Here is a 14184-nt window from a genome sequence, read left to right as displayed (position 1 = left end):
CCGAGGCAGGTTTCGAACCTGCAACCGTAGCAGTCGCGCGTTTCCAGATTGAAGCGCCTAGAACCGCTCGTCCACAGCGGCCGGCTCCACTTCACAATCATATCACCAGTAATCGACCTCGGCAGCTTTAGAAGGGTTGGAAAGTCCTGGATGTCTTGATTAGTCCGATGACTTCCAACGACTAGTCCAAGTTGAAAGTCGCTGAGCTCTCATCAGAGACCCATTCTGCTGTTACCGCTCGTCCACTGACGACACAGTACACCGGCGGGACCGTTTACGTAGGGCTGTCCGAATACTTCTGATCCGATATCGCAGGTGCTCCTCAGCATGCCGACGTCCCGCCGCACACGCAAGATGCATGTGCAGCTGCTTCCCGATTTCTCCGGATCGCGGCGAGCGCCGCCTGTCAACTGCAGAGCCGGGCCATATCACTGTCAGTGGACTGCGCAACCGAGGCGGCACGCATGCAAAGCGGCTTCCTCCCCGTTCGCCGGCCCGGTAGAACAATGCGTGACGGCACACCACACCCACAGCCGCAGGGCCACAGGCGCGTGACGGGGACACGGACGCCGTCGCCGTAATTAGGAGAGGAGGGACGCGGCCGGCGCCGGCAGCGGAGTCCACCGCGTCGCGGCGTCCTTGTCCGGTCCGCCGGCGCGGCTATATAGCGGGCCGCCCTCTGTGGGGAGTCACACGCCAGCCGGGACGCCGAGGACCTGCCAGCTACCTGCTACTCGCTACCTGCTGCCCGCAGCCATGGTTACTGTCGTCGCCGCACTCCGACGCCCCGTGAGTACACACGCGCTATAATGTCTTCCTGTCCAATGATCACTTCTGTCATCCTCATGTGCAGCAGAAACTTACTCTGGAGAATATCACCAGTTTACGGTTTTCGATGTACACTTAGTCTCGACACAACCTGACTGCCTAAGTGACTCATGTGTGAGCCTCTTGTGAAGTGGAAATTTTACTTGGAGGAACTACTATACTGCCGGAAAGGAAAAACAAATGCAACAGCCTCCAGGACAAGATTATCTTATCGACAAGTGATGTGACTCCTAGTTAATCATTGTAGGGGGATACCGAGGTGACAAAAGTCATACAAAAGTCATCCGTCATACAGACGGAAATAGTACCGCGTACAAATGTGTAAATGGGTAGTGCATCGACGGAGCTGTCATTTGTACTCAGGTGACTAACAGACTTTGAACACGGAATGGTTGTTGGAGCTGGGAGGACATTCCATTTCGGAAAGAGTTAGGGAACTTATTTCTAAAAAAAAAAAAATGGCTCTGAGCACTATGGGACTTAACATCTATGGTCATCAGTCCCCTAGAACTTAGAACTACTTAAACCTAACTAACCTAAGGACATCACACAACACCCAGCCATCACGAGGCAGAGAAAATCCCTGACCCCGCCGGGAATCGAACCCGGGAACCCGGGCGTGGGAAGCGAGAACGCTACCGCACGACCGAACTTATTTCTCCGAGACTTCTTAAGTAATAGAACCCAGTACGTTGTCCTCGGTGGTGAGTGTTCATCAGAGGTGAGGGTATCATCTGGAGTGCCCCAGGGAAGTGTGGTAGGTCCGCTGTTGTTTTCTATCTACATAAATGATCTTTCGGATAGGGTGGATAGGAATTTGCGGCTGTTTGCTGATGATGCTGTGGTGTACGGGAAGGTGTCGTCGTTGAGTGACTGTAGGAGGATACAAGATGACTTGGACAGGATTTGTGATTGGTGTAAAGAATGACAGCTAACTCTAAATATAGATAAATGTAAATTAATGCAGATGAATAGGAAAAAGAATCCCGTAATGTTTGAATACTCCATTAGCAGTGTACCGCTTCACACAGTCACGTCTATTAAATACTTGGGCGTAACATTGCAGAGCGATATGAAGTGGGACAAGCATGTAATGGCAGTTGTGGGGAGGGCGGATAATCGTCTTTTGGGAAGATGTGGTTCATCTGTAAAGGATACCGCTTATAAAACACTAGTACGACCTATTCTTGAGTACTGCTCGAGCGTTTGGGATCCCTATCAGGTCGGATTCAGGGAGGACATAGCAATTCAGAGGCGGGCTGCTAGATTTGTTACTGGTAGGTTTGATCATCACGCGAGTGTTATGGAAATGCTTCAGGAACTCGGGTGGGAGTCTCTGGAGGAAAGGAGGCGTTCTTTTCGTGACTCGCTACTGAGTAAATTTAGAGAACCAGCATTTGAGGCTGACTGCAGTACAATTTTACTGCCGCAAACTTATACTTCGCGGAAAGGCCACAAAGATAAGAGAGATTAGGGCACGTACAGAGGCATATAGGCAGTCATTTTTCCCTCGTTCTGTTTGGGAGTGGAACAGGGAGAGAAGATGCCAGTTGTGGTATGAGGTACCCTCTGCCACGCACCGTATGGTGGCTTGCGACGTATGTAGATGTAGACGTAGAGATCCACAGTATCAAGAGTGTGCCAAGGATACCAAATTTCAGCATTACCTCCCGCCACGAACAACTCAGTATCCGAGCGCCTTCATTTAACGACAGGGAGCAGCGACGTTTGCGTGTAGCTGTCAGTGCTAACACACACGCAGTACTGCTTCAAACGACCGCACAAGTCGTACATACAGCGAACGTATCCGTTTGGATAGTGCGGCAAAATCTGGTGTTAATGGACTATGAGACAGTCGACCGTCGCGACTGCCTTTACTAACAGCACGACATCGCCTGCAGCACCTTTCCTGGGCTCGTCACCGTATCGGTAGGACCCTAGACGACTGGAAAACCGCGACGTCGTCCGATCAGTCCCTGTTTCAGTCGGTAACAGCTGATGTTAGGGTTCGAGATCGACACAGATCCCACGAATCCATGTACCCAGGCTGTCAACGAGGCACTGTGCAAGCTGGTGGTGGCTGCACAATGCTATGGACTGTGTTACACGAAATAGACTGTGCCTCTGTTCTAACTGAACTGATCATTGGCTGAAAATGATTATATTCAGCTGCTCTCAGACCATTTGCAGTCATTCATGGGCTTCATAGTCCCAAACGATGCAATTTTTATAAATGACAATGTCATATGTCACTGGGCCAAATCTGTTCGCGATTTGTTTGAAAACATTCTGGACAATTCGACCGAATTATTTGACCACCCAGATCGTACGACGCGAATCCCAATGACCATTTATAGGACATAATCGAGAGGTCACTTCTACACGAAGTCCTGCTCCGGCAACACTTTTGCAGTTACGGACAGCTAAAGAGACAGCATGCACAGTATTTTTGCAGGAGACTCCCAACGACTTTTCGAGTCCATACCACGTCGAGGTGCTGCGCTACGCCGGGCAAAAGGAGGCCAATATGATATTTGGAGGTATCCTTTGACTTTTGTCTCCTCAGTGTAAAGTGGACCTTTCCTTTAGAGAAACCTCTTGTTTATTGATTTTGAGTTCAGTAGTTCATTTCATATGCTACTGATATGATGCAACGGATCATCTTACACATCCGCGTCCGACCATCCTGATTTAGGCTAATTTCCCTAAATCGCTTCAGACAAATACCGGCATGAATCCTTTGAAATCGCACAGCCGATTTTCTTACCATCCTTCCCTAATGCGATGGAACCGATGACGTCACTGGTTGCTCCCCTCCCCCAAATCAACCAACCAACGAACCATGTTACACAGCTGGTGTAGCTTTCATGATGAAATCTTCTTCTGAGTTGGGACAAGCTACGTTTGGCGTTCCACAGGGCTCGATTCAGGGACCACACCTTTTTTTTATAATCAGTATGTCTTTCGCAACGGATTTGTTGTACAAACGTTTTTTAGTAAACTTACTTGTCGCGTTAACTTTCAGCGAAAATCCATTAGTTAGCCAAAGAACCTACACTGTTGTCAGGTAAGCAACGACTGTCGAAGAAGTAACGGAATCACACATATCCAACAGATGAGGTAGAGCCCAATCCGAGCAGAGATTAGACTGTCGCCTCTAAATCCAACTGCATTCATTTCATTCCATTATATGATAAACATTCAAAATATGTGCGTTTTGTAGTTGTAATCCAGGAAGGCTACATACACTCCTGGAAATTGAAATAAGAACACCGTGAATTAATTGTCCCAGGAAGGGGAAACTTTATTGACACATTCCTGGGGTCAGATACATCACATGATCACACTGACAGAACCACAGGCACATAGACACAGGCAACAGAGCATGCACAATGTCGGCACTAGTACAGTGTATATCCACCTTTCGTAGCAATACAGGCTGATATTCTCCCATGGAGACGATCGTAGAGATGCTGGATGTAGTCCTGTGGAACGGCTTGCCATGCCATTCCCACCTGGCGCCTCAGTTGGACCAGCGTTCGTGCTGGACGTGCAGACCGCGTGAGACGACGCTTCATCCAGTCCCAAACATGCTCAATGGGGGACAGATCCGGAGATCTTGCTGGCCAGGGTAGTTGACTTACACCTTCTAGAGCACGTTGGGTGGAACGGGATACATGCGGACGTGCATCGTCCTGTTGGAACAGCAAGTTCCCTTGCCGGTCTAGGAATGGTAGAACGATGGGTTCGATGACGGTTTGGATGTACCGTGCACTATTCAGTGTCCCCTCGACGATCACCAGTGGTGTACGGCCAGTGTAGGAGATCGCTCCCCACACCATGATGCCGGGTGTTGGCCCTGTGTGCCTCGGTCGTATGCAGTCCTGATTGTGGCGCTCACCTGCACGGCGCCAAACACGCATACGACCATCATTGGCACCAAGGCAGAAGCGACTCTCATCGCTGAAGACGACACGTCTCCATTCGTCCCTCCATTCACGCCTGTCGCGACACCACTGGAGGCGGGCTGCACGATGTTGGGGCGTGAGCAGAAGACGGCCTAACGGTGTGCGGGACCGTAGCCCAGCTTCATGGAGACGGTTGCGAATGGTCCTCGCCGATACCCCAGGAGCAACAGTGTCCCTAATTTGCTGGGAAGTGGCGGTGTGGTCCCCTACGGCACTGCGTAGGATCCTACGGTCTTGGCGTGCATCCGTGCGTCGCTGCGGTCCGGTCCCAGGTCGACGGGCACGGGCACCTTCCGCCGACCACTGGCGACAACATCGATGTACTGTGGAGACCTCACGCCCCACGTGTTGAGCAATTCGGCGGTACGTCCACCCGGCCTCCCGCATGCCCACTATACGCCCTCGCTCAAAGTCCGTCAACTGCACATACGGTTCACGTCCACGCTGTCGCGGCATGCTACCAGTGTTAAAAACTGCGATTGAGCTCCGTATGACACTGACAGCGGCGGTGCACAAATGCTGCGCAGCTAGCGCCATTCGACGGCCAACACCGCGGTTCCTGGTGTGTCCGCTGTGCCGTGCGTGTGATCATTGCTTGTACAGCCCTTTCGCAGTGTCCGGAGCAAGTATGGTGGGTCTGACACAGCGGTGTCAATGTGTTCTTTTTTCCATTTCCAGGAGTGTAGATTGCTTTCTTGGGAAATTTTAATCAAACAGAAATGAAAGACACATTGGCTTTCCTCAAATCCTCGTGTGTCTCTGGTGAAGTGGTTGCAACTCAGTAATCACTCTTCATTGTTTCCCATCACAATTTTTCAATCATTTCAATAACATTCTAACGCTGAATAAAGAAACAGCCAATAACCGCGCAGATTCTTTATGAGTCTTCTTTCTTACGTCCGTTAATTAAAGTTATTAGTGGATGCAAAACGTCGAATAATAATAAACAAACTGTAGAACGAGAGTTCTATAAGTCACATATCTTTGGGATTCTTATAGCAGTCTCTTCTTTACTCCAACCTTCACAAGGCAAGAGTTATACGTTCGTTCAGTTTAAAGTTGGTTCAGACAGATGTTCCAAGATATGTTTGTTGGTTGTGACCGACTTTAGTGCACGTGTAGTATTCGGATTTTCATCTGTTTTCGTGCACGAAATTACATTTACGGGTGTTGTGATTGTGTTGAGTGTTAGTTACCACTGTTTTCATAAAGATCTGTTCATCTCAAAGTCATCCTGCAACTTTTAACAGCACGTGACCCCCCTGTACACAACAAATTCGTATGCGAGTAGCCTCTGACATTTAAAAAAGTTGTTAACATGCCGTTTATAATATTGTCAACAGCAAGGGCCAACCACATTTTCTTGAGGTGTTGCGGAGACTACTTTCGCTTCTGTCGAAGTCTCTCTTTTCACAAGATGTTCAGGACTCAATTTTTTTTTCTCTCTCTCCTTTTTATTTATTTATTTATTTAATGTCATACGCGTTCCGATAATCCTTTACATATTTTGCTCATTAGATGGCGATGCGAAGCAGTGTAAAAGGCCTTTAGGAAGTCAGGGAACACGGAATTAACTTGTACTCTAGATATTCCGGAAGAGCCAGATTACACCAAGAGTCAAACATCTGGTTGGTTACTGATTCTTGTTCATTCCCACAGAGTAGCCTACAGAAAGATGTATGCACGGGCATACTACGTTACATGATTTTTGAATAGAGTTAACATCTTTTTTGTCAGATGTTCATTTTTCCAAACACCTAAGTCTGATTGTCACTAGGGTACACCTGAAGTCCAAAGATCTCCGTCGGGTGCCTTCAAATGGTTATCAGTTTCACACAAAGTGTTTTTTATGTATGTTTCTTTGGCAGACGTACTAGGTTCAGACACTGAGACTGCGCTGTGATGAGCGATGCAATTCCGGAAGGTAGAAACGTTGTATCAACTACCGGTTTATCACCTTTTGTACCGGTACCGTCATGAAGCAAATGCATAGACGATTTTCATCAAGTGATTTCACTAAACTTGTTAAGGTGGCGAGTTTGAAAAGGACACGGCTGACTTCCTTTCTCATCGCTCTCCAGTCGATGTTTGCGTTCTGTCTCTAATAATTTCGTCACCGTTGGGACGTTAAGCCCTAATCTGCCTTCCTTCTTTTCCGATTCAGATCCGCTGACCCATTGTACGTATGTTTTAGAGAACAGTTATGAACTTTCTTAATTCAGCCCTTATCCTTATGCTTGTGTCCGCTCTGTACATCATTCATTATCAGCAATGTGACAGATTCATTTGAAGGGGGTAGGTAGTTCTCTGCGTATAACGACGGCTTGATGAAGACAAATGCCTCCGAATTTTTTGTGTTAAAAACCTTACACCTTTTTCAATAACACACATTTCATGCGTCTTGTAGTGGTATCATCTCACGTTCAATGTCGGATAATTCGCGACGTGGTTGTTAGTTTGTTAAACACCTGTCTGTAACCCAAGCTGTTCGGATATCTTGTCTACATTCGAGCCATACCCAACATTCGGGCGTTCGAACACCTTGAAATGAATGAACCCTCATCGCGACTTTTGGTCACTCAATTTATTATTATTCTTACTGAACCACAGATCTCCGTAAATTTTTCGTTTAGTAACAAGCGATTCGATTTTTGGAGAGTTTATATATTGTATCTACCAAAACGTATAATTTTTGTTTTCTCCTCTGTAGCGCTTTTCGTCCTCCTGAACCGTTGCCAACGTTCTACACACATCAACAAAAATTCTGCATCACCCTGATATGTCGTGCATGTGTGCTTCTGTTTTGACAGTTTCTGTACAGATCGGATAGTCACCCCTGAGGTTGTTTGTAAACTTACTTGCTGAGATACCGTGACGCTATACATGCTTGTAGAACGCCGCTCTCGAATGGAGTGAAGCACTTCAGTTGAAACAAAAGCACCAGTAGGCATGCATTAGAGGCGACTGTGGAACAGCAGAGTGAACATCCATCATGCGATGACGGACAATCGCAATCAATAACTGGCTCTGCGTCATCATATTACGCGCAGAGGGCTTGTAAACTAGGGGTATTGCTAGAAGTGTGCCCCAGAGTCAAAATGATGTAGTGCAGACATGGAGTCGGTTCCAACAGACAGGCCACGTTGAGGACTTACACCGCACAGACCATCCACATTCGATACGGATTATCGACATATAGGACTTTTGACTATACGGGACACTGGGTTTAGTGCTGAAGAACTGAAGCCGGCATCCGAAGAAGCTGCAGAATGTCACGTATCGTATCAAACTGTTAGCAGACGATTTAATATGCGATTCTCAATGCGCTGCTATCATGATGACCATCAAGCAGTACACAATACCATGGACTCCGTTACAAATGGGCAAGTAACCATGCAGAATGGACACCCCAGTATGGCGCCAGATGTTGTTTATGGTCGAAACTTGGATCTGTTTACAGTCTGCTAATTGCAGACACCGTGTTTGGAGGCAATCAGGTGATATCGAAAGCCTTCAACACTATGTGCACCATGTTCAACAAACGGATAGTGCAGTAATGTTCTGGGGTGCAACTTCATGGGGCCACCGTACAATTCTCGTGCCTGTTGAGGATTATCTCATTGCTCTGTGGTACAGAGACGAGACTAAGCTACCAATAATGTGGCTGCATCATCAACACACTTTGTGGAAAATTTCATCTTGGTAGATAATAACTCCCGTCCTCGACGTGCGGTTCTCATGTACATGTTCCTTCGGCGTGCTAGGATCACCAGAACAGAGTGCCTTACCTGTACCTTGGACATGAACCCAAACGAACATTTGTGAGAACCATTGAAATACGTTGTTTTTTGGCACAGACAATAATCACATACTCTGTGCGACTTACGCAGAATAGCCATTGAAGAGTGCGGCAATCTGGACCAGGAGTGACTTGATGATCTCATCGGTGGTATGCTAAGACGGACTCAGGCCTCCATCCGAACAAAGGGAAGCTCCACCACGTACTGACTTTGCTCAGGAGTGCTATAGAGCCCCCGTCGTCCCACCCCCCTCCGCCTCACCCTTGCCCAAAGGTAAACAGATGATTTTGTTAATACTTCTTTGTTATAGTGATCTGGGCACATTCATTGCAGATTAATGTATACGCAGGCCTGACAGCCAGCTTTTGTTTTGCTACGCGGTTAATTTCGGAACAACTGGGTGATGCAAAACTTTTGTTGATGTATGTTCGCAAGTCTTGTTTTTTGTATCTGTAATTCCTTGTGCCCATCCATTTGTGTACTCTCTTGTGTCAGTTATGATGACTCCTCCTGCCTGTTGCAGGTGCTGGCCGTGGCGGTGCTGTGGCTGGTGTCGGTAGCGTACGCCGCCCCCGCTCCCGTCCCCGCAGCCAAGGGCGACCTGCAGACGGACAGCTCGTACGGCTTTGGCTACTACGGGTATCCTGGCTTCTATGGTTACGGATACGGCTTTCCCTACCGATACGGATACGGTTACGGATACGGTAAGTTCAGCGCTTGCGTTACTGAGCGACAGTTAACAGCAAGCAAAATGTGAGCCACCTCCTACTGTGTATTTTACGACCTCAGGTGGCGATCATCGAGAGAAGTAACATGATCCCAAATAGTTTTCATAGGCAACATTCTACCTCAGGTGATTTGACGGTGTGTTAATAAACTAAGAAGGTGCTCCGCAGGAAATTAAACACACCGACTGGGTGACTGTAATGTGTGTGTCTGCGCTTTTGTGTTACCTTTAGGTTGATATGTATTAGCGTGCAGTACAAGAAACGGTGAGAGCGATATCCGTTGCCAAAACACTGAAAATTCCTTTCAAACAGCAAGAACGGAGCTGCCGGTCATCAACATCCAGTGGATCCATGACTGTGAACAATATCACATACCTCAATCTTATGAAGTTGTGCAGTGTTTAGGATTGAACCTAGGACATTGCAGCAACATCTTGTGATATTCTCCTTTCTATTTCCTGTAAATGCCACTACGATCGCATAACGTATATTACAAGTGATCACACAGACACTCACACACGCAAGCACATACACAGAGTCAAGTTTTTAAGCCATATGAGTCAATAATTCCTAAACATAACTCTTCCTTCTCCTACTACTAAAACGATAAAAGTGAATATTTCACGTAACAGTTTCGTAATAGTCACATCGATAAGAAACAAATAATTGGAATTGATTTACCGTATTATTCGCAACTCGAGTTCTTATTAACCCAACAGAAAGCAAATACGTTGATGTGACAGTAAGTACAACGACCTTACGTAAACGGATTAAAATAAAGTTTACCGAAGTAACTTTGCTCTTGTCTGGCACGTCACGTTTAAATTTATGCAGACGTATGAGGCCTCATTTCTTAGTGTAAATCAACAAACGGTAACGAAAACGTGATGCATAAATCCGAGTGAGACGTAGAACAGCAACAGAACCTATCGCACTGAACACTGCCCAGGCTTTGACGAACACTAGGGAGCGGTGTCGGGCGTTGTGCTGGTCCCGGAATCCCCAGCAGAACGTCCAAATGCTACTTATGTGCCCGTGGAGACATAAATATGTAATCCCGACCCTATAGCAGAGATTCCAACCGTAAATCAACAAAGTATGATAGTCTAAGTGAGGTAATTCTAATAACTGATGCCCAAAAGATGACATAGCTTTAATTAATGCTGTGCTTCTGTCGAGTTGTTTTTATCATTTTATGCCCATTTTTTCGACGACCGACCCAGGTGTTGCGAGGTTTGCTGTTAATGTGTGCTCGTTGCATAAACTCAGAGCAGACGTCTGGTTCGGTAGTCGAAATTTTGTTCGTAAGGTAAAAAGTAACTCTGCAGCACCTGGGAGCACAGTGTTAACCAATCGCGCCAAGGAAACCTGACCGACTGTGTAACTATGGTTTCATGGAGACAGGAGTGAGAACGACAAGGCTTGACCAATATTTATTGCAGATCTTTGTAGTGAAATCAGAAATCGCGATAACAAGTCTTTTCACGGAATTATCTGAGCGTGATCTCAACCTATGGATACGAGGGTAATTAGCTTCACAGACATTTTTCCTGTCAACATTAGCCAACTGAGGGAATCGAATGAACTCGAATCAAGAATGACTGTATGGGTCTACACGATAGTTTATTCCGTCAGATGGATGTAGAAGGACTCACATGCACTCACGTCAACTTTGAGCGATTTTGTGTGAAGTACAGACGTCAGGGAAACATTTCAACCAATTATCCGTCAGAAAGGGGCAAGAAACTAACTTACAGGCAGAACCTAGTTTTTTGCGGTTGTGGAATCTTGTTGCAGCATTGTCCTAGGCACCACTGGTCAAATAATCTCTTTAGTGGCGACATGACACGCTCATTATGGTCGTGCTACTGTGCAGAAGACACACAAAAAAACTAACTTTTCGATCTCTTTAATACTAGTAAAAAAAACTCCTGAGTTCGCCTATGGATATATTGGACGCGATATTGTCGTGTACTGGATGTGACAGCCGCAAGGGTTTGAGATAACGTGCGGTGGTGGTGGTAGTGTTTGTCTGTTAGTGTTGCGAAGACGATAAAATTCGGTGGAGATGGTGTAACGGTCTAGAAATAATTTTTCTGCTCCAAATTTTTCTGTATATAGACGATGGAAATAGTTAGTGGTAAATATTTCTGTTGCTTACCAAAATAACTGTAAGATGTGTACACTCTACTCGAAACTCTCGTTACTATCTTTTGTGTAATGAATGATTCATTTATAAGTGAAAAGATATCTTCAAATGTGTACTTACGTAAAACGTCAATGCAAGGCTCATGCAAAATATGTTAAGCTACTGGTTTCTGTGTCCCAAAAGTAGGCTGTAATTCTCAAGGCAAATTTTAGCGGGACTTGCATGGGTTTTTCCAGTGCACATTTTCATCATTACACAGGATGAACTGTAAAACAAACGATAAAATTTCGAAAGTTCTTCAGCGATATTTTCTGAGTATTTTGATAAGAGGTAACTATAATTTCCGAAAGGCCTTGCAGCATTGGTAACACCGGTTTCGGTCAGATAACCGACGTCAAGCGCCGTCGGGCTTGGCTAGCCCTTGGATGGGTGACCGTCCTAGTGTGCCGAGCTCTTTTGGCAAGTGGGGTGCACTCAGCCCTTGTGAGGCCAGTTTAGGAGGTACTTCTTTGAGAAGCAGCTACTCTTGGTCACGAAAAATGAGAACGGCCGGGAGAGACATCTGTTGACCACATGCCGCTCCCTATCCGCATCCAGTGACGCGCTATCGGGTAAGGATGACACCGTGGTCGCTCGATACCATTGGCCCTTCCGAGGCTTGTTCGGATGGAGTAGACTTGATTCCGCAGAGTAATTGTAGTTCGCTTTGTTTCTTTATATTCGTATAACTATTGCATGGAAACCGTCTGTAGAACAGTAGAAACTTCGACAATATAGACTGCGTGCCTTGATTGGAAATAAACTTGTTCCATTCACTCACTGTACTTGCTTTTAGGACTGTAATGCCTACAATTTTCGTCTTCAAACCTGCATTTATTACTGCTAGCTTCTGTCTGGGATTTCGTTTCTGCAGCAGTGTTACTTGTGCCTTAGCAGTGATACACAGCCGTCCGGATGGATTTGCTGATCAACAGGCGACCCATATTCGTCTCGTGCATAGTTTCACTGAATGCAATGAAAGACCGGTAAGAAGATGCTGCGCTGGTGTGTCTCCGCAGCGACGGTAGCCACAGCACAACACTTTTACATCCGAGGGTTGTTGCACTGCTGTGTGTAATTGTGTTGAACTTTTCGGTTATTATTCGATATTACAGAGTTTTCACTGTTGAAACGGTAGTTTCGTCGAAGCAAAGGTTACTCGGCTAACGCCGCTAGCCTATTATCAATCGGAAGACTGGATTGAACGCTATTGAGTTCTACTAGGCACGATTCTGTTGCAGACGGTACAAGCCGAATAAATCATTACTAATCGCTCCGTAAGGAGTCACCGGCGACCATGGATCTCTCATACCAAAATACCCAGAGGAAATCCCTGAAGATTATCCAAAACTTTGTTTGTGGCGCTTGGGTTCGCCCTGACTAAAATCAAGAGTTTACGGTTCACTACCGTCTTTACTGTTGGTTACTCGCACACTAGATGAGTTTATATTCTTCATAGCTTTCAAGCAAGCCAATCTGAGTAAAACCAGTTGTTAATAACATTCACAGTGCCATTATTTTTATGCTTTCACATGTTGGCGACTCCTGTGTAACGAATAGCGATTGAGCCACATAATTATACCAAGTAAATGTGTAGAAGGTACTTGTGACACGTTCGGCGTCTCGTACGCCGATGCAAGGAGCGGCTAACAGCGTTTGCAGTGTTTAATATGACAGCTAATTGCACTTTTTACTTTGCAGGCTTCCCCTACTACGGTGGTTACTACGGATTTTATGGACATCCCTTCTTCTAATTGTCCTGACTTCAAGTTGGTGTCATTCCAAGCAGCGAGTGTCTCGTATGCACGTGACGTGTCAAATAAGTTAATGTAAATCTACAACAATGTACAAATGTATTTATAATTAAAAATCTCTAAATTAATGTCAGATTTGTCCTGCTTTATGGTTCAGAAATATTCCCTTATGAATTTTCAACTGTCTTCATTGATCGTGGATGTATAGAAAATTACAGAGTCCAGCCACATTAATGTGAGCATCGCCTTTGCTAGACAACAACGTGCATCAGCCACTCACAGATGGAAGGTGGTAGCACTAACAGTGGATGGTATATTAAGCATGTCAGGCGTTGCGGAAAACAGTGTAACCGTTGACGCAAAGTTATCTGACGTCCGAAAGAGCATGACATTGACTTTCGTGTCAAGTAGGGAAGTGTTTTCAAAATGACTACGTTTATGAACTGTTCGCCTGCCACCGTGGTTAAAGATTACCTTCCATGGAAAAATGACGAAACCGTCGTGAATGGCAACTGTGGTGCAACACAGGTCACAGATCAACTGGATTAACGTCGACTGCGGAGATGTGCACAGGCGAATAGACGTGTTTGGAACTGTTCAGCAAATGACCACCCAAATGAACCAGGGGGCTACCAACAGTGTCCCCTCAACAACCGGCCAGCGAACGTTGCTGCGTTTGGGCCTCTGCATTGGCTTCGTTCATCCATGCTGACCGCTGCTCGTCGGCAGCGAAGGATGGAATTTGCACAACTGGACATTTACCGAATGGTGAGAAGTGGCCTTTCCAGATGAATCACGTTTTATGCTCCATTGGACAGATGGTCGTTGACGTGTATGGTCTTGCAACAATCGTCCTATGGATCCACGCAGGAGCAGAGAGCATTATGGTCTGGGGGTATGTTTTCGTGGCATTCCCTG

General features: G+C 46.2%; 1 protein-coding gene across 1 annotated transcript; it reads left to right on the top strand.

Annotated features, from left to right (window-relative positions):
* The first annotated feature begins 689 nt into the window (after nucleotides 1-689).
* On the top strand, nucleotides 690-13394 carry LOC126419791 (prisilkin-39-like). Its single transcript, XM_050086975.1, has 3 exons — nucleotides 690-789; nucleotides 9120-9300; nucleotides 13214-13394. Exons 1-3 carry the CDS (start codon nucleotides 757-759, stop codon nucleotides 13264-13266), a joined length of 267 nt encoding a protein of 88 aa, XP_049942932.1. The 5' UTR covers nucleotides 690-756; the 3' UTR covers nucleotides 13267-13394.
* The last annotated feature ends 790 nt before the right edge of the window (nucleotides 13395-14184 follow it).

The sequence above is a fragment of the Schistocerca serialis genome, chromosome 9 (assembly GCF_023864345.2).
Source record: "Schistocerca serialis cubense isolate TAMUIC-IGC-003099 chromosome 9, iqSchSeri2.2, whole genome shotgun sequence".
Lineage (NCBI taxonomy): Eukaryota > Metazoa > Arthropoda > Insecta > Orthoptera > Acrididae > Schistocerca > Schistocerca serialis.
The sequence above is the reverse complement of the archived record's forward strand: the minus strand, read 5'-3'. Positions and strand labels throughout refer to the sequence as shown.

Excerpts from the sequence above, each read along its gene's own strand:
- LOC126419791 (XM_050086975.1), top strand. The coding sequence starts at position 757 with ATGGTTACTGTCGTCGCCGCACTCCGACGCCCC. Across the intron at positions 790-9,119 it reads TCGCCGCACTCCGACGCCCC|GTGCTGGCCGTGGCGGTGCT; the intron begins GTGAGTACACAC and ends TGCCTGTTGCAG. Across the intron at positions 9,301-13,213 it reads CGGATACGGTTACGGATACG|GCTTCCCCTACTACGGTGGT; the intron begins GTAAGTTCAGCG and ends TTTACTTTGCAG.